The sequence below is a fragment of the Eulemur rufifrons genome, chromosome 7 (assembly GCF_041146395.1).
Source record: "Eulemur rufifrons isolate Redbay chromosome 7, OSU_ERuf_1, whole genome shotgun sequence".
NCBI lineage: Eukaryota > Metazoa > Chordata > Mammalia > Primates > Lemuridae > Eulemur > Eulemur rufifrons.
This window is the reverse complement of record NC_090989.1, coordinates 275308373-275329905: the sequence shown is the minus strand read 5'-3', so window position 1 is coordinate 275329905 and position 21533 is coordinate 275308373. Positions and strand designations below refer to the sequence as shown.

The 21533-nt window shown below is 35.6% G+C and overlaps 1 protein-coding gene across 3 annotated transcripts in view; it reads left to right on the top strand.

Moving 5' to 3' along the window:
* STRBP (spermatid perinuclear RNA binding protein) overlaps positions 1–21533 on the top strand; it is a 127597-nt gene that overhangs the window by 70014 nt on the left and 36050 nt on the right. For all 3 annotated transcript variants that reach the window (XR_011234131.1, XM_069476756.1, XM_069476755.1), the window contains exons 4-10: positions 417–582; positions 3026–3170; positions 10619–10710; positions 11233–11328; positions 12879–12990; positions 13629–13726; positions 13920–14031. Coding sequence is in view for 2 of the 3 variants with exons in the window: in XM_069476756.1 (XP_069332857.1) it covers positions 417–582; positions 3026–3170; positions 10619–10710; positions 11233–11328; positions 12879–12990; positions 13629–13726; positions 13920–14031 (821 nt within the window). In the remaining variant the exon portion in view is untranslated. The remainder of the gene's footprint in view (positions 1–416; positions 583–3025; positions 3171–10618; positions 10711–11232; positions 11329–12878; positions 12991–13628; positions 13727–13919; positions 14032–21533) is intronic.

Sequence of the window (21533 nt, the reverse complement as noted above, 5' to 3'; positions counted from 1 at the left end):
CACTATTAGTAGAATCCAGGTCATTTAGATTTTTACCCTGATGCTCTTTCTCAGTATACCATGGTGTTCATGTTTCTCACAAATTTTTAAATTATTACTAAAAACAGCAGAGAAAAGGATAATTTGAAACAATGTTAAAGGGGATGCAATATATTTTGGTTTTCTTCAGCAATATAGATGTAGTAAAAGATTTAAAGATCTATAGTCTGAAATACCCTCCCTAGTGAATCTTTGGGGGATGATAGATACTTTATGAACCTTAAATCGGAGACTTAATTTTATAGAATTTTGGATATCTAGATTTATATACTCCCTTATCAATTAATATGGTTATCTGGGAAGCCAGGTGATGATTATAAGTTATAGTTTGGGGGGGAATGCGTTATAAAAGTAATCATACAGACTCTTATTTTTAGGGATCAAGGTGGTCGGACATTGTGTGGTGTAATGAGGATTGGCCTGGTTGCAAAAGGCTTGCTGATTAAAGATGATATGGACTTGGAGCTGGTTTTAATGTGCAAAGACAAACCCACAGAGACCCTGTTAAATACAGTCAAAGATAACCTTCCTATTCAGATTCAGGTGAGTACAGTTTAACTGAACCTCTAGGTGAATTTGTGAAAAGGTGAAAATAGGTAGTGACCTTTAATTTATCGACAAGAATTGGTAATAGTAAGGGTAGGCACAGACAAAAGGAATACTGCTGTTCTGAGTCAGTGACTAATCAATCACATTTCAAGGAAACTTCTGGTGATCAGTACTCAGGATATATTTATCAAATTAATGTGGCCATTAAGGTCGTCTTAAACTTTTCAGGTGTATCTTCCTGAGAGTCTTCATTTTTTTCCAGACTAGGTTTCTCAGCATTATAAAATTCTTGGAAGGGTTGATAAAATGCAGAAAAGAATTAAAAGATCAAAAAGAGCCTAAACAACTAGAGACTTTTATAAATGATAACTTTTAAAATTGAAGACTCAGTTAATTTGTCATCCATTCATTCTGTTAATGGAAAGTCACTATTAATTCTTTGTTTCCAAACCTTTTTCACATTGGGATGCATTTAGAAAAATTTAATGTTGGTATGCTCCCAGAAGGATGCTGCTGAAGGCGGAAGGCTTCTAGGGTTGAAGGCAACCAGTCTGGGGCTCTGATCACCTGCCCCGTCAGCCTTTGCATTACTGATGGAAAATCTGTTATCATCTTTCAATTTCAGATATGTGTTATCTGTGATCTAATTAGATTACAGCTTTTTTGATAATTTCATATCAGTTTGTCCTCATATCCATGTCACAGAAATAGGTGTCAGCACACAGGTCAAAATTTATGAGTTGTTGAATGCTCCCTTTTATTTGTATATCTTCTAAAGGGGGTCTTTTTTTTTTTTTATGAAATATGAATTCTAAATTTATTTTATTAGCTTTTTATTTGGGTAAAGGTACATTTCTCTGTAAAATGGGGATGATAATTGTATACTCGTTTCAGGCCAAAGTATATGTATATACACGCATGCTCACATATATACACACAAGCACACGTGCATTATTGTTCCTAATACTATTTCAGGAAATTATTTTAAGCATGACTTCCAGATTTATATCCCTTCTCCCCCATTTTCTTGGTGTTTGCATGTAAAACCAGTCTCTGATATGATCTTATTTTCTTGTAGATTAAAAATCTTTTTCCTGAGCACTTACCATAGCAAAACTTTGTTATCTAAGTACCTTAATTAATTGGGGTTGTACCATACCTTTTCTCTCCATATTCTTTTCTAGGGTGATTTTAGAACTTCTTTGAGCAAAGGAGGATGAGGATAACCCAAATCAGAAATCACTTAAAATTAGTCTAATCCAAATCACATACCATATGTTTATTACTTTGCATGTTTCTTAGGGTAATGTGCATGCATAACTGAAACATTTAGTTTGATTTATTCTCTGATAAATGTCTTTATTGCTCTTTTAGTGGTAAAATGAACATGATCAGTTTTCTGTTGTTTCTTTATGTTCTGGTTCTGGTTCTTCCATCTACTGTGTGGCCTTTCCCTTCCTTGGCTTCCTCTATTTAAAAGAGGATAATGAATTTTCTCTTTCCTACCTTTTGGGATTGTTTAATGGTAAAATGCTATTTTTATGTAAATGACTTTTGAGTTCTTTTACTACACACTGATGAGCAGAGACCTAGTAGTGTCTCCTGCTATAATAGCCTGGCTATTTTATGTTGGGTAATAGGTACTAAATTTCACCTCCAAGAAAAAAGACTCTGTAATGTATTAAATCATATATTTAATGTATAAAAATATGTTAAATATAACAATATATGATTCTAATTGGGTACTTACTTTGTGGAAGGCCCCTAAATTGTATGTTTATAGTTGTATGTTAAAAGAAGCAATGTAGGTTTCCCTGTGGATGTCAGACGACTCATCCCATATTAAGTCTCATTGGAAAGATCTCTGAGATCTGTTGTCATGTCAGAGAAGGGAAGAAGTTACTTGTTTATACTTTTTTTTTTTTGGCTAGTGACTGCAGAGATCCTTTTTCATTCATGCTTACTCAGTTCTCTTTATAAATCTACATAAGCTTATATTCATGAGTCTTTGGCAAGTAGGAATTCCTGTTTAGGCTGTTCTATCAAAAAAGCTATTGTTTTAGAGAGCATTCCAGCTATTTATTATTCTATAATAGTTCTCTGTAATAATTTCAAGAACAATAATTTCCATTTATCACATAATGATGCTCTTGGAATTTTACTTTCAAATATTAGAATGGTTTTAAATATTGTTTCATAATTGTATGGTTGGTTGACGTTGTGGTTGCTTTTTGAAGGATGGAGAATGAGGATTTGCCTGTAAGTTGGGAGGAGAGAGATGTTATCCCCAAACTAAAGAACTAGTTACAGGTTTTGTTTGCCCTTTCAGCACAGTAATATTAGTAGTTAATAACATGTGAGAACTTAGTGCAAGCATTTTTTTTTTTTTTTAGATTTCAATCTAACTAGGTGTTTTTGAAATCTTGGTCACTTTCAGAAACTCACAGAAGAGAAATATCAAGTGGAACAGTGTGTAAATGAGGCATCTATTATAATTCGGAATACAAAAGAGCCCACGCTAACTTTGAAGGTGATACTTACTTCCCCTCTAATTAGAGACGAATTGGAGAAGAAGGATGGAGGTACACGTGTGTGTGTGTGTGTGTGTGTGTGTATAAATATATGTGTGTGTGTTCATGTAAAAGCTCTCAAGTGCTATGTTAACTGTGCTTTATGGATTTAGGAAATAACAGTCTTTATTTGCTTTATGGAACCCATAGTATTTTAAATAGCTTTGTTTCTATATTAGTATATTTTATAAAAATGTATAAATTCAAAATATAAAATATTTTAATTCAAAAACCTGTGCTTATGATGATGGTCTTAACTTTGCTTTAATTTTTATACCATTTTGGTGTTCTGTTTGCATTCAGTTATTGGTATCAGCCAACTTACTCTGTGTATTTTGGCTTAATGGTCAGATTTCAGGATTGAATGTGGTCCAAAACAGAATTTTTTTTCAAATTTACTCACTTGTTTCAAAATTACTTCCTTGCATATTGTTCTTGACTTCTGATAACTATATATTTTTGTAAGTTTTATGCTTTACTTAGTTGTCTATGTGTAGATTTGTTTTGTAGTGTAAGGGCTGTAAATTGGGGGATTTTTTTTTCTTTAGTGAATAATCTTTTTCAGGAGGTTTGTGACCCTGTTAACATTTTGAGTATGATTTATCTGAGCATCATGCTTTAAACTAACTTTCTTCGGAAGTTAAAAAGAATTATCAATTATGGCAGTGTCATCCCCATAAAAGTAGAGTGAGAAATCTATTCAGCTGTCAGTAGTTTTGAGAAGTAATGATGGAGCTGTGGTGGGTGTCTTTTTCTGATGTTTTTATCCCGTCAAGTTAGCTTGTTTTTGCCACTCAATCCTGTCCCTAGAAACTTGCCATGTGATATTTCTCCTGTGTCAAACCTTTGACCAACTGGCTACTCTGTCACGACAATTTAGAGGCAGTGTGGCCTATCTGGGCCAGTGGGGACTCCCTGTTGTTATTTTTATCACTAGACTTTCAACGGGTCCCATTGCTTACTCCCCTACCTGGAAATACCAGTGCAGGAAGAAATATTGGTCAGTTTCTTAGTTTATTTCAAATTGGTGATAAGGATAGAGAAAAAGGTACATTTACCAGTGAAGTTAGAATTTTGATTTTTGCCAGACATGACTCATAGGATCACTTAAAGTAAAAGTGATAGACTCCTTTTAAAAATTTTTATTTCGGGGTAACTAAAGCTATATCATGCCCAATAGATATAAACCAGACACATTTATGAGTCATATTTTAAAATCAAAGTGCATCCAATCTATAATTGGGTTTATGCCTGTACATTTCCAATTTTTTTGCTGTATGTAGTATCTGTAGCACCTCTGAAGAACCGATCTTAAATGACTTAATTTTTTTAACAGCTTTACAGTTCACCATTAACTGTAGAACTATAAAATGATTTCTGAAGTGTGTCAAGATAAATGTTAATTCTGGTAAGCTGTGTTCTACTTGACCCTCTAGTATAAAACCAACCATTTCTAAGTAGAGTTGTAATTATAGGTATTATTTGAGTTTAGGGAGATGAGAAAAAGATTGAAGTATTGCCCAAGACTAGGTTGATTATGTTTGCTTGTACCTGTTGGCATCCCTTCCATTGTTTCTTTGAAAGTATGAAGGGAACATCAGGGTTCTTTTTTCCTGTGGTTTTTATCTTACATGGGATTTTGTCATAGCTTTCAGTGATACTTTTCAGCTTAATCTGTTGCCTTTATAACTTTAATTTCTGTTTGGAGAAGCTGAAAACAGATTCTTAGTGTATTGCACCCTTGCTAGAACACTATTATAGAATGGAATTTTTGATAAAGTAAGAGAGTTATAGTCTCTGTTCAAGGTGTTTGAGTTACTAAAGGATCCAAAGACCTCTATGAGCTGAAACTCGTCAGCTGATATGTGGGATCAGGTAAGGTGAAGGAATTGGCTTGAATCTCATGTTTTACACATTTTACTTTCTCTCCTTTTGAATGGCAGAAAGATTTGCTTTACTGTTGTCCTTAACATCCCAGCCTTGTTGACTCACTTGATTATCTTTTATAATATGCTCATTTTGTCTAACCTGGGCTTTGTCAAAGACAGATTTTTGTTTTTTGCTAGCAGTTTGTATTCCTCGACATCTTGGAGGATTTAATATATACTTGAGCGTTTGAGACCTGGGCTATACAATTCTGTTTTCTCACACTATACACCTCCTCATCCCCTTGATACAATTCTTTTCCACTACATGGGATGGAAGTACAAGATTCATTCAGGTTCCAGAGATATCTCAGACTGAAAGATACCCCTTTTTTCAATTGCTATTCATTTTTTTTCTCAAAGTTAAAAAAAATATCTGTTACAACTTTTCTCTTAGAGACATTTTCCTATAGAATCTCAACTTCCTTTCACCCCCTCCAAACAAACTATTCACAATACATACACATCTCATGTATTTCTCTTCCCTTTCTTATTTTCATATATTTGGGTAAAATCTAAAAAAAGAGAAAAAAAGCATAGTTGAGAGCAGGCAGAACCAGAGGACTGGGGCAAGTTAGAGCATCAAACATATCTTCTCAGGATTGTCTGTGCAGAAGTGGATCTAACTCATTTCAAATCACCATTTAGCTTTTAAATTGCCAGAGTACATAGTGAATCTCTTTGATATCCTTTACTATTTCACATGTACGTTTCCTCCTATGCTGTTAGTCTTCCTTCTATATTCAAATCTTTTACTTGAAGACCCTGGAGAATAACCATTTTCCCATTGCTACATGTTTCCTGCTAATGAAGGCATAGGAGAAAAAGCACAGACCTTGGTGTGCAGTAGCCTTGTGTTTGATTCTTAACTCTTTTAGTTACTATTGCTATGTGACCTTAAATAGTTTCTTCATTTTAAAGTGTGGATAAAAAATACGTCAAAAAGTTGTTTTGAGGTTAAATGAGAGAATTTATGTAATGTGACTAGTACAATAACGAGCACAAAGTAAATAGTAGTGGTCACTCAGCTTATTAAAGATTCACAGCACAAACCCACCTACTCAAACTGCCTTCAGTTAACAGTGAAAATAATGTGTGCATGATAGGTCTGAAGAACTGAACCTAAACACAGTTAAACTCTTAAATACCCACTGTAGTATTGGAATCAGTATACTGTATTTATACAGTGCTAATAATAAAAAGCTAGTGTATTTTATAGCTTATGATTCATTGAAGGTGGGTATCTTTTTCCCTATCTTTTATCCTTAGCACCTAGAATGATACCTAATACATAGTAGACAATCAACCCCCCTCCCCCATAAATCTATTAAATGAATTTACGTAGTCAGCATATTGTCTAGGAAAGTCTCACATTTTACCCAGGTCTTCTGACTCTAAGTCCAGTATGCAGTGCACTCTTCTGTTACTGTCTGGGATGAGTGCATGAGTGGTTTAGCTGATCTAGTCATTTTGAGCATCACACAGAGTCTCAGCTTCTTTTGATGCTTGTGATTTTAAATTAGAAGTATATTTGCTGTTGAGGGGGTGACAAATTGTTTATTGTATTTGTAATTTGAAACCAGGTGGCTAGGGAAACTACAGAGATTCTTGTGACTTAGATTAAGACAAACCTCTCTGCTTAGTACTGGGGTGGATTTTCAGGGATTCACAGAGAAGTTGCCAAAAGTCCCTTTTTACATTGGTGCCAGTGTCAACTTGTGACTCTTCTTGGCAGAAGACACACTTAGCATGTGTCTTGTTAAGTCAAGGCAGTAGATTCTTACAGTCCAGAGATCACAACTGGGATTATAATGATGATGTGGGCTTTATTTTCCTGTCTTTCCCAGCTGCTAGATCTATACTCTCCAGAGAAAACTTTTAGCCATTGTCTTTCCAGTGGCCATCTGCCACTGAAGAAAAGTCATCCTGAGTGACATTATTAACATAAATTAGGAGAACAATGCTCTCTCTATTCTACCTTATTTCTGTATTTTCCTGTCCATATTATTGTGTCCTGATATTTTGCATGGCCAGTAGCTTGGGGTATAATATCTTCTCTGCAGAAAGCTTCAAGGAATTGAGAGAGGAGGGGGGGGGGTGCCAGGATATTCCCAGGCTAACTAGAAAATTCTGTCAGAATGAACTCAGTGGCTCATCTTCATGTCTAGATTATCAAGGAGCCCCTCATGATACTGAGCTTAATTATTTTACCTTTGAAGAGCCCAGGTTCCAGACATGTAACTCCTGTTTAACACAGTCATGTTTTGGCTTTCTGTTGGCCGTATCTCCAAGCTAGTATTTTTGTTAACAGGGTCAGAGAGTTAGCTTGCATGTAAGGCATTGAGAGAAACTGACCAACATTTCATTCAGTATGGTCTGGTTTGGTCACTGATCTAACCTCTAACCAAATAAACATGGTTAATCATAATAGACTTCTTTCCAGTGCTTCCATTGTTCAGAATGCTGTATGTATCTTCATGCCCTGATGCCAGGTTACTGAGTAATAAAATTGAAAAAAGTTATTTTTTTTTTGCTTTTGCCATTTTTGTCACCCTTATCCCCTGCCCCTGCCTCCATGCTTTTATCTGTTTCACTGATCACTCTAGGAGAAAATGAAATGGCTTACAGTTCTGTTGTTTCTAATTAAGAACTCCAAGAAGGCTGGGTGTGGTAGCTCACACCAGTAATCCTGGCACTCTGGGAGGCCGAGGTGGAAGGATTTCTTTGAGGCCAGGAGTGCAAGACCAGCCTGAGTGAGAGTGAGCCCCCATCTCTACAAAAAATAGAAAGATTAGCCTGGCGTGGTTCTGCACGCCTGTGGTCTCCAGCTACTGGGGTGGGGTGGAGTTGCTGAGGCAGGATGATAGCTTGAGCCCAGGAGTTGGAGGTTGCAGTGAGCTATGGTGATGCCATGGCACTCTAGCCTGGGTAACAAAGCGAGACCTGTCTCCAAAAAAAAAAAAAAGACCTCCAAAATGTCCCTTTTTTTAAAATCAGAAAAGTTTTGCTTCTCCATGAAATTGAAACATGTACATTAAACTTTAGAAATATTAAATTTGAGTTTCTGCTACCAGAAGTAGCAGTGTTTTCCAAGCAGCAGTTCTGTCATTGATACATTAAATGAAGTTTTTTTTTAATGAATTGAAAATGTAATATAAAACTGTATATTATCAATTATATTAAGGAAATAAGCCAGCTGGGCTTATAAGTAGCACTGTACTACCATATGAATTTATGTTGTTTTAATATAGAAAACTTTGAAGAAGATAAAATGAGATGAATTCAATATTCCTACCTCGTGAATATTGAAACATTTTGGATCTTTTGACTTTCTATCAGAGCATGAAGTAACATGGCCATTCTGATGGTGACGTAAAAGAGAATCCAGTGCAAGTCTTCTGTTCAGTGCCTGTCCCTTTCATCTCTTCTTAGTAGAGTCTATTGTCTTCAAATGTTGACTGTGTAGCAAGCTGATGTCTCAATTTTTTTTTTATTATGAGAGTTTGTGGTTATAATCTCTCTTTGGGATGAAAGAGTTTATCCAATTATTTTTGTCATTGTCCCCCATTAAAAATGTCTGTGTCACAATCATAGTAAGATGTTATTTACAAGCTCTGATCCCTGGAAGAAAGTGATAGAGAGTACAAAAAGAATTTTGGCTTGCCGTGTCTTTTCCTATCCAAACTTCCTCTGCCTCACTTCCCTCTTCCATTGTCTCCCTCTTCCTGACATCTTTAAGATGGTAAGATGATAGAATAAAACTCAGCTTGCCTTACTATTAATTTAAAAATTGAAGTCTTAAAAAATAAACATTGACCATACCTTTTATTTTGATTAGATTAGCAGTCAGTCAATCTTTCTCTTGTCTAATTTTTAAGAGATTCTAATTCATTTACGGTAGTTTTTTTTAATCTGGTACATGACCATAGCACAGATGCTTGTATTGACCACAGTTGAACATTTTGACATTAAAACATTAAAACAGGTCAGTTGTATATTTTGCATCACTGTAAAGACAAAATTGGGCAAGTCCAGGAGCTAGTGAATACCCATAGTATATTTGTTTATGCTTATAAATAAGTCCAGGTTAACAGTCCTTTTTGAGCCTCCCCATTTTATGAGTAAAAGGGGCAATAAGACCCTGTGTTGTGATTTTGTTAGCAGGGATTAATGGGAAACAATGCAAATACCTGCTGTAGAGCTCACCTGGTCAGAAAATAAGCATGTAGCACTTCAGTGTTTATAGTATTGTAGCCAGTAAAGAGAACCATAAATCATCCTTTAATAGTTTTGTTTTCCTTTGGACAGTATGTCTTCAGTTTTAGTTAATGACATTTCATCAATTAGAGCAAACATTGGATTTGCCATAATAGAGTCCTCTGATAACTGAAGAAACCAAAAAGTATCAGTGCTCTTGTCATCCACTTAAAAATACTTATGTTGTGTCAGCTGGCCCACACAAACACATTACCAAGTCTATTACTATCATGATAATACTGGGAAAAAAGTGTTGCTGGACTTGCTCACATTTAAGAGAGTTCTTAATAAAAAGAATAGTCAATCTGACTTAATTCGATTAGACTAAATATTATTCCCCAAGAAACATTTGCATGTTGTATGCATTTAAATAATGTACCAAGTCTTCAAAAAAATTTAAAAACTCACATCCCAGCAGCTTAGAGGAGATAAATTTGGCTGTCTAAACTTGGATTTAGTATCATGTGACATCTTCTCAAATATGGATATTTGTCATTAATCACATGTTTGAATTTTTAATTTTGCTACTTTGGGCCATCTAACCCAACTTTAAAATGTTAAGGCAAGCTGAATAGCCATAATTAGATAGTATTCTTTGTTACTTTTATAAAACAAGGGTATATAAACTTGAAATATATTTCAATGTACATTATATTTGTAGTTCTAATAATTTTGGTTTAGAAAATAAAGAGAACTCCACACTTGACTTCTCATTCATGGGGTAAAGTTTCTATTAACATTAGCACTTATTTTGTTGAAAAGAAAATTGCCATACTCAATGTGTTCTCAAATTGATTATATATCTATCTATCTATCTATCTCACAAATTGATTAGTACAAAAGATAGCTCCAATTTTCCTTAAAAGCTGATCAATGGTCGAAATTTCTTCTATAAAAAAGTTGTTATTGCTCTTGGTCCCAGATTTCCCCTCTTTGCACCCTGCCACAGGAAAAAGTGCTGTGTACTTATTTTGTGCCCTGTAATGTTAAATGTGCTTAGTTAGATCCCAGATTGTAAGCAGCAATGGTCATTGATTTGTTTACTGAATGAATTCCTTTACGATTCATTGTATTTGTACACAGAACTGCTCTAATGACTGTTTACTTAAATAATCATAGTGCACATAGTTTTTAAAAAAAAGTAACAAAGTCAAATCATGAAATTTTCTGGGAGTTCACTCAGATGCTGCTATTTAAATTTTTTTTATTGTTTGGTAATTTGACAGGAACCCCTTGGTCAAATTGTATCTGTCTCTCTTTATCCCATTTTATCATTAGAAAATGTTTCCATGAAAGATCCTCCGGACTTATTGGACAGGCAGAAATGCCTAAATGCCTTGGCGTCTCTTCGACATGCCAAATGGTTTCAGGTTGGCTCTTTGTTGTTATCTTATTATTATAGCCTTGTGTAAGTGTGATTTGGAACACCTGCCATTTATTGGTTTCTGTGTACTATGTAAAATGAGGATGCTTTCTGTCTCATAGGGATGTTGTTGGGTAAATGAGTTAATTTAGGTAAATTTCCTAATATAGCTTCTATATTTAATGGTGTTTTATAATCATGTAATTTTTTTGGTTTAGTATTTTGAATTTCAAATGATTGCTTATAATATACAAACATGGGTGAGAAAAACTAAAGTTAAGATAGTTTCCTGGAATGGGGTTGCCATGGGGCTACAAAAGCAATTTTAATATTATGTTCCTTTTATTTTAAAAACCTGCCTTTCTAAACCACAAATTTTCTACTTTGATAACTTGATTTTTTTTTTTTTTGCTTGACAACTGATGAATGCCTTGCTAATTACTATTCACTTGAACCTGTCCATGATCAGTGTGCTTAAAATGAAGAATGAATTTCAACAGAGATATTAGAATAATTTTATTTGTTTTAGGCAAGGGCAAATGGATTAAAATCATGTGTAATTGTCCTCCGCATTCTGCGAGATTTGTGCAACAGAGTCCCTACATGGGCACCATTAAAAGGATGGGTAAGTACTTACAATATGGCTAAAAGCAAATTCAGACTCTATAGCATAGGAAATCCTGTAGAAATGAAGTGTTACTGTAAAATGGCTATCTTCTGAGTTTGGTAAGGCATATATTATCTATTTTTGCCCTGGAAAAAAGAATTAAGCATGTTTTTATATGAATTTTTTTTGAGATAGGGTCTTGCTCTGTTGCCCCTAGGCTAGAGTGTGGTAGTGCTTTCTTAGCTCACTGCAGCCTCAAACTCCTGGGCTCAGCCTCCCGACTGAGGACTACAGGCATGCACCACCACACAGGGCTAATTTTTTAAATTTATTGTAGTGACAGGATCTTGCTATGTTGCTCAGGCTGGTCTTGAGCTCCTGGCCTCAAGCAATCCTCCTCCTGCCTTGGCTCCCAAAGTGCTAGGATTACAGGCAAGAGCTACTACAGATTCTTCCTTTATGCATATAATCTGATACAATCTGTCCCTTCTGTCTCATCATATTCATGTTACAGAACCTTAGTTTTTTTTTTTTTTTTTTTCCCTGACAAAAGGTTTTTATTATACCTTTTAGAAGTGAGTGTCTTCTTGCACTTCACTCTGCACTGGTGGTTGATCACTTAACTATTCATCTGCTGTCCACAGAAGTCCCCCTGGCTGACCCGTTTCTCTTTCAGTTATCTCCTTCTGTTACAGTGGAAATTACCCTATAGGCCAATATATGAATCCTGTACCTTCTGTAACTTTCTCTTCGAGTGGAGACACTTAGAGATAAATTCATGTTAGTAATTAACGTCAGGCAAACAGTATACTTGATGCAGTTATGAACATAATTTACAATATATATTGTAAAATTGACTTAATCAGGAAATAATTATACCTGACTGAATTGAGACTACAACTTAAGAGCCTTATAAAACAATTTAAACAAAGCTGTGAAGGGTCATTTTATAAATGAATCTAGCAATTATTACTTTGATATAGTATGAATTTTTAGTTTATTGAATATGAAGATTTGGTCCTTCGTTTATTCTGATTGTAGTATTAAATACTTGAGGCAGGCTGTCTGAAATAAAATCTTATTCTTATATTGACATATTTGTGGTTTGAGTGCTTTCTAAGTTAAGTGGGAGATAGGTGGGCTGGATTTGTACATTGTCTAGTTATTAGCTATTACTAACTTATATGAAGCCTTGTAAGGTCTTTGTTAAATGAATTAGATGACTATAGTTTCTTTAGTGATCTTTTCTGGGTAACTGAAAATAAAGTGTTTGTTACAAAAATGTCCTTTGAAAATATTATCTCAAAAATGCTCAATTTAAGAACTTTGTCTTTCTGAGGTTGGACAGGAAAGGACAAGAAAAGAGGGAAAAACCAAAAAACAAAACTCAAAAAACTCTTGCCTGAGTAGAAGTTGGTAATCATGGGGGAGAAGTTAAGAGGGCCCTAAATCTGAAATTGACTTTCACTTTTTGGCCTCCCTTCTTAGATAGAAATGTTAGTTCATGTTTAACTGGAATACTTTTAACATTTGGTGTGTGTACTAATTTGTAATTTAATATTTTCTAGCCACTAGAACTTATATGCGAAAAGTCTATAGGTACTTGTAATAGACCTTTGGGTGCCGGGGAGGCCTTGAGAAGAGTAATGGAGTGTTTGGCATCTGGAATACTGCTTCCTGGTAAGGGTTTCTTAACTCTGGAGGCAGAAGAATCAGTAAAATCTCATTTTATTTTATTTTTCTAAATATATGCTAAATCTGTCCTCTGCACAGGAAAATGATGCATAGGAGTTATTTTGCTTGAATTTTAGCAACTAGAATGTTTGAGTGTTGGAAAAGTGCTATGAAACTCTTTTTCAGTAATTATAATTTGTATTTTATGTGTGCTAACATAAATAATACTAATAAGATATTGTGTCTGCCATGAACTCTGAATTTGAAATTGCAGATGTTTGGTTAAAATGTATGAAGTTCATTCTGTTTGTAGTCTGGTTTTAAATTTGAAAAAATTAAATTTGTTCTTATTATCTATATGTAATCCCTTTTAAGATTTGGGATGATTCATCATGCTATTTCTGAATTCTCAGAGTAAGACCCAGCTTTGATCTTAGATATATAAGTGACTTCCAGTATAAAATAAGGACATTGTAAGTGCTAACATATTGAAAATGAGAGTGTGCTTTTTACTTCACTTAATTGATCAGACTTTTAACTTAGTTCCTCAGTTATTTTTCTTTTTGTTCTCTCTCTTTTGTGTTAGTTTACTGAATTCTAAACTCAGTTCTAAATGATAGTTTTATGTTTTGCCTTTGCCAAAGGGGGTCCTGGTCTTCATGATCCTTGTGAGCGAGACCCAACAGATGCTCTGAGCTATATGACCATCCAGCAAAAAGAAGATATTACCCACAGTGCACAGGTATAAGACTGAGCATATCACCATGATTCATTGTCTTAACCTTATTTTCTGTTTTAACACTTTTTTCTTGAATGTTGTTAGGGCCTTCTGTTGTCTTAATATCAGCATTTAATGAATGTCTTTTTAGTTAGATGTTCTAAGAGCTTTATGAATAGTTATTGAATTTGATTAAATATAATGTTTTGTTCTTCAGCATGCACTCAGACTGTCAGCTTTTGGCCAGATTTATAAAGTGCTGGAGATGGACCCCCTTCCATCTAGTAAGCCTTTTCAGAAGTATTCCTGGTCAGTTTCTGATAAAGAAGGTGAGTGTATAAGTTTTTTTTAATGAGGGTTGGGGGTCGGCAGTGGTGGAGATAGTCATGGGATGCATCTCTTTTTATTCCTAGGGGAACTCAGTAATTGTTTATCCAAGTCATGTATGAGATAGTTTATTGCTTTTCTTCCTTACTTTCTTCTCATCTGTCACCATTAGTGATATCAGTTTGCTGTCATTTACTTTTATTAGTGACCAATTCATTTGGGTATGTTGGCCAGATCCCATTACTGCAAAGACTTAAGAGATCATACTGTGAGAACCCCTGGTGTGAGGAGGAGATAAACCATAAGCTAGGAGGAGACATTATCACTGCCACTAATCAGTTTGATGATCTTTCTCATGCTTGGAAGTGTTATGTAACTGAGAAAAAAAGAGCAAAAATATAAAGGAAGAGAAAAACATATTGGAAAATTCAGGACCACCTTTCATTTGTACTAGCCTGTCTCAACTCAGAGTTTCAGCAGAAACAGTGTAGATTTTGGAGTCAGTGTGACCTGGGTTCTAATGATAGCTCTACTAGTTACTAATTTTAGGCCTTTAGCAATTAGTTCATATCTCTCAGTAGGGAAATTACCCTCTTTCTTTCTTTATTGGCTATTGTTAGGTTAATGCCTTAGTGCTTAGGATACAATGGATGCTTAACCGTGAATCCACTTACTTTTCTTATTATGCCACAAAAAACATTTTGTTTCCCCCCATCCCCTTCCTCTCCTGTTATATTAGAAGGTGGGATATTTAATACCAGATATTCTTTACCTGGGATGCAGCCCACCTCCAACAATTGAAATTATTCTACTTATAATTTTTATATGACAAAAATAGTACAGTTGCCCAATCTATTTATTTAGACAGCAGAATGCCAGAATGCTAGGATTATAGGCATGAGCTACCGCACCCAACCCTTTCCACTTTTAGTTTTATGAGTGAACAATTTTCCAGAGGCTACATATGACATGTGATGACATCATTGCTTTGATGACTAGTGGACTGTTTTCTTGTATATTCTTGTGTTTGAAAAATTTTATTTTAATTTCTAATATGCTAAATATTGATTGATATTACCCACAAAGCAAAGCTCTTTGGGTCCTCAATAACTTTTTAAGAGTAAATAGTTCTTAGTTTGAGAATCACTGCATTACACTGTAAACTCCTCAGGGGAAGGAATACTCCAGATTCTACTCTTTCATTATAAAGTAGTGCTTAATAAAATTTGTGGCATGAAAACTATTTTTTTCCAGAGCATGTTCACTCAGTGGTGAAGCAATTATTGAAAGGAATTTATATATCCATGTGACATTAAACATTGCCTGTGAATTTAATGATTGAATAAAAATTTCAAATATATATAAATTCTTATGTCTAGTAACAGAAAATTTTATTTCAAACACTGAGTTCATAGTCACTCTTTTAGTTTTGTATTTTTTCCTTCAGATAGTCATATAACAGCAGATACACTTTTACTTAGGTTTTTTTTTTTTTTTTTTAACTTTAAGATCTTTCTCAATAGTATGAGAACTGCTAGTTTTCAATTGATAGCATAAAGTAGAACCAGACTGTCAGTGTTCTAGACCTATCAGTTACCAGCCGCACGACCTGGGCAAATTACCTTACCATTTTGTGCCTTGGCTATAACGTGATCTCCCTCCTGCTTTCATGCTGTTAGCACTTAGCTTCCTGATGTTCACACTTAAACTTTGTTCCTATAATTCTTGGTGTTTTCAGTATGCATTCAGATGAAGTTTTCCAAAACTCTGATGTCTCAATTCCTTGACTACTTCTCCCATAAATATTTTATCTTCTACCTTAGCTTAGTTACTCATTTTACGAATACACCCTACATCTTATCTTCATTAATAACTCTACCCGTACCATTTCCACAGTCATGTTTTCAAGAATCCCACTTTCCAATCTCCTCTTGTCATCACTGTGTTTAGTACCCTCATTCCAATTCTTGGACCGCACCATTTATTGTGTTGGCCCTTCCTTAGTCCCCCATTCTTCTCATATTCTCAGTTCTGTCTTTACCTTGCCTGTGGTCCATCATTATGATCACTCCCTGCCTTCACTTCCTCCATTCTCTGTTTCTGGCAAAATTCTAACAGGTTGAAATCTCTCTCTCTATCAACTCTGTACTGATCCCAGGTTGCTGAACATGGCTGGGCAAAAAAACATACAGCTGTCTTGACTATTCCCCTTGTAAGTCTATGACACTAACTTATCAGAGATTTGTGTTGTCTGGCAATCCTCCTATGAGTTCAACACTTCTCTAGTTTTCCTAGATAACTGTTCCACATCTTCTCATATCTCCTACTCTACCACCTTATTCTCATCTGATGACCTTGTTTGCTTCTATTTTCTCAGATAAATAGTAATAGGAGATAACTTCTGCATGTTCTAACCACTCTGTCTACCAGCCTCACTACATCTACTTATATGCTTTGCTTTTCCCTCCCCATCACTCACACACTGCCCAAGCCCAGTCCCCCATCAGATCAGTGGTGGCATCAGACCCTCATAGGAGTGCGAATCTTACAGCAAACTGCACATGCAAGGGATCCATGTTGTGCACTCTACATGAGAATCCAACACCTGATAATCTGAGGTGGAGCAGAGGCAGCAATGCTGCACCCCTTCACCCCCTCTTTGTCCATGGAAAAACTCTTCCCCGAAACTGGTCCCAAGATTGGGGACCACCGTACTACATCACATTTCCTCTTGCCTACCAATGGACATTATTCCAGCAATTATCTCTTCTGTCACCAGCATCAGTTCTTCCCTGTCTGCTAAGTCATTTTCATCAGTATAAAAACCTGATGTAGTATCTCCCATCTGAAAGACAAAACTGAAGCAAACTCTCCCTGGATCCTGTAGCTCCCACAACAGAGTGCCGTTTCTTTGCTTCCCTTTATAAGCATTACTTTTGAAAAGAGTGGCCTTTTTCTTCTTTCTCCTTTTCCTCACTTTTTGTTATCTTTGAACTTTTTATAATCAGACTTTCTTACTCACCACTCTCCCTAGCTATCTCTTGTGACCTTCACGTTACTGTGTTCAGTGGTCAGTTTTCAGTCCTCATCTTAGCCAAGTTTTCGACAACATTTGGCACAGATGAGTACTTTTTTCTTCCATATTTAGTATAAAAAAATATATAGTTTAAAAACTAATTATTTAAAAAATCCACATTATCACCACCATGGTTAAGAAACAGAACTTTGTCAGCTTCTCAGAAGCTGTTCATTTATCCATTCCCATGACCTTCCTGCCTCATGAACTACTGACTTTTTGATAATAATTTCCTAGATTTTCTTTTTAGCTTTTCAACCTGTCTATGCTTTCCTAAATAATTTGATTTTGCTTGGAACTTTCTAGAAATGGAATTGAACTGAGTTTAATCTTTTGTCACTAGCTTCTTTCTGTCTAGCATTGTTTGGGATTAATTCATGTTGCTGTATACAGTTCTGGTTTGTTCATTTCAATAGTTACATAGTGTCTGTTATGAATATACTATAACTTATTCTACTTTTGAAGGACATTAAGGTTCTTCAGTTTTTCATGACCACTCACGGTATTGCCATGAGCATTGTTATACATGTCCCCTGAGGTACATGTCTAGGAGTTACTGAAGGCCAGTAAATGACCTAGTAAATTGTTATGTGTACCGATTTACACCCCCACCAGCAGTGCAGGAAAGTTCCTGTTGCCTTGTATCCTCAGCAGCATTTGATATCGCCACTTTTTCTCACATGAAATACTACTTTTCATTTGACCTCTAGGTCATTACTTTCTCTTGGTTCTTCTCTACTACTGTCTCTTCAGTTGTCTTTGTTTGTTATCCATCATCTTCCTGACTGCTAAATGTTAAAGTGTCCTAGGGTTCATCCCTCAGACCTTTTCTCTTTAATGACATTGACTCTTCACGGGATCTCATTTACTTTGTTGTCTTGAAATACCTTTTGTATACTGAAGATTGTCCCAAACTTTTACTTTCACCCCAGACTACCAGCCCTTGAACTCAGACCCAAATATCAAAATACCTCCTCAGTATGTCCACATGGATGTCTAATAGGCATCTCAAACTTAAGATGTATAAATCCAAACTCCTGTCCTCACTCTGCTTCTACTGTTTTCTTTCTGTAATTATCCCTATCCCAGTTATTAGAAATTCTCTACATGCTCAGGCCAGAATCCTTTCAGTTGGCCTTGCGCCCTCTCTTTCATTTACCTCTCTCTATCCAAATCATCAGTAGATGTTGTCTGTTTACATTTACAGTATGTGTAAAATTCAGCTGTTTCTTTAACTTCTTCACTGTTAACATTCTTGTTTCAGCTGCCGCCATCTCTTACATGGTTGCAATCACTTTCTACCTGGCCTTTCTACCTGGCCTATCTGCAATCACCTTCTACCTGCAACCACTTACTGCTTCTGTCCTTGTCTCTGAGTCAGTTCTCAACAAAGAAGCAATTCTTTTTCCCCTCTTAATTTTTATCTTAAAACACTTACAGATTCACAGGTAGTTTCAAAACTGGTATGGAGAGGTCCTGTGTACCCTGCACCCAGTTTGTCCTGATGACTGCCTTTTATGTAACTATAGTACAATATCAAAACCAGGAAATTGGCAGTAATACAATGTGTGTATAAACTTTATACAATTTTATCATGGGTAGATTTCTGCAAACACTACTGCAATAGGATACAGAATTATTCTATCACCACAAAGATCCCCCTCATGCTATTCTATTATACCCACTTCTCTCCCCCTCAACCATCCCACAGCCCTGAAACCACTAAGTTTTCTCCTCTGTAATTTAATTATTTTAAGGATTTTACAGAAATGGAATTATACAACATGTGACCTTTGGAGATTTTCTTCCCCCCCCCACTTAGCATAATGCTGTTGGGGGTCCATCCAAGTTGTTGCATGGGTCAATAGTTTGTTCCTTTTTATTGTTTAGTAATATTCCATGGTGTATGGATGAGCCAGAGTTTGTTTAAGTTTTCACCTATTGTAGGACATTTTGTTTGTTTCCGGTTTGGGCTGTTACAAATGAAGGTACTATGAATAATCATTTGTAGTTTTTTCTGAGCAATTCACAGAAACACAGGTTTTTGTTTGTTAGATTGGCCAGTAAATTTCCTATGTTGTGATGTTTTGTTAAGTTTTGGTTTCAAGGTTATGCTAGTTTCATCAAGTGAGTTAAGAAGTGTTCTTTTGGCTGGGCGCGGTGGCTCACGCCTGTAATCCTAGCACTCTGGGAGGCCGAGGTGGGCGGATCATTTGAGCTCAGGAGTTCGAGACCAGCCTGAGCAAGAGCGAGACCCCATCTCTACTAAAAATAGAAAGAAATTATATGGACAGCTAAAAATATATATAGAAAAAAAAAATTAGCCGGGCATGGTGGTGCATGCCTGTAGTCCCAGCTACTCGGGAGGCTGAGACAGGAGGATCGCTTGAGCCCAGGAGTTTGAGGTTGCTGTGAGCTAGGCTAACGCCACGGCACTGACTCTAGCCTGGGCAACAGAGTGAGACTCTGTCTCAAAAAAAAAAAAAAAAGAAGTGTTCTTTTTTCTGTTCTTTTGAAGAGTTTGTGTAAAATTGATGTTATTTTTTCTTTAATTGTTTGGAAGAATCCATCAGTGAAATCATTGAGCATGTATTTTTCTTTCTGTTAAAAATTTTTAATTATGGATCTCATTTCCTAAGTAGACATAGGATTGCCATTTTCTTATGACAGTTTTGGTAAGTTGTGTTTTTCTAGGAATTTGTCCATTTCACTTAAATTTAAAAATATTTTGGAATAAAGTAATTTCATAAGATCCTTTTTTATTGTCTGCAGTAATGTCCTCTTTTATACATTTTGTACTATCTTTTGTTTGCTAATTGCTCTTGCCTAGGGGTTTATCATTTTTGTTAGTCTTTTTAAAAAAAATCAACTTTTGGGTTGGGCATGGTTGCTCATGCCTGTAATCCCAGCAGTTTGGGAGACCAAAGTGGGTGGATCCCTTAAGCCCAAGAGTTTGAGACCAGCCTGGGCAACACAGTGAGACCCCATCTCTGCAAAAAATTAAAAAAAAATTAGCCAGGAATGGTGATACATGCCCGTAGTCGCAGCTACGCTGGAGGCTGAGGCAGGAGGATCGTTTGAGCCTGGGAGTTGGAGGCTACATTGAGCTATGATCGCGCCACTGTACTCCAGTCTTGACAGTAGGGCAAGATCCTGTCTCAAAAAAAAAAAAAAAAAAAAAAAAAATTCGTTGTATATTTATATTATATTTCATTGATCTCTGCTCTTTAGTTTTTCTTCCTTGCTGCTTTCTTTGGGTTTCATTTGCTGCTCTTTTTTTTAACTTTATGAAGTGGATGAATACATTCTTGATTTTTTTAGCCTTGTATTTTATCATATATACTATAAAGATGATAAATTTCTCTTTAAGCACAGATTTATGTACCTTACATTCTTTTACATTAGTATTCTCGTTTAGTTAAAACTATTTTTTATTTTCCTTTGTTACGAGTTCTTTGACCCATGGGCCATGTAGATGTCATTGCTTAATTTCCAGACAGATGAGGATTTTCTAGTTAATTTTTTTGTTTTTGAGTTCTCACTTATTCTTCTGTCATCTGAGAACATGTGTTGTATGATTTCTATCCTTTGATATTTGTTGAGAATTATTTTATGGGCCAATAATACATGAATTTTTTTTCCCCTGAAAAAGTGTATGTTTTCTGCAGTTGGTGATCATATTCTTTTCACATCAGGTCACATTTGTTTATTATGTTGTTCAGATCTTATATACTTATACTGTATATTTTTTGTTTGCTTGTTATTGATTACTGAGAGTTCTGTCAATTCCTCTGTAGTATAGATTTGTCATTTTCCTTTGCAGATCTGCTGGTTTTTCATTTGTATTGTATTTTTTATTTATAGAACTTTGACTCTTTGACTCTTTTATAATAAAGCTTGTTTTTGAAAGCCCTATCATCTGGGTCCTATTTGGGTCTGTTTCTGTTGTCTGCTCTTTCTCTTGATTTTTGATCACAGTATCTTGTCTTCTCATTTGCCTGGTTATTGTCAATACTAGAGTTTTTAAATGAAAAAGCCTAGGGTAGATATCTTCTTCCAGGGAGGATTTATATTTGTTTCTGGGTGATGGCTAATGGAATTGGTAATCGTAGATCATTTTAATGCAGTTAGGGATTAAGATGATTTGAAGATCGGCTTCAGTCTTCTGTGAGGTTCAGAGCATTTCCATTTTATTTTGTTTCAAGCATATGACATTTCAGAGGCCCAACCCAGAGTGTGGGGGATTTGCTAGGCTTTCTCTTCCTGGTGGTACTTGAACTTGAGTTTTGGACCCCTGAGACTTGGGAGCCTATCGGAATTCCTCTGTTGAGTTATTAGTGACCTCTTTTGGATTTGGAAAATGCCCCTGGGGGAAATATGGCCTCCAATGCAGGGATTCCTTTACCTCTTAGATCTTGATTCCATAAT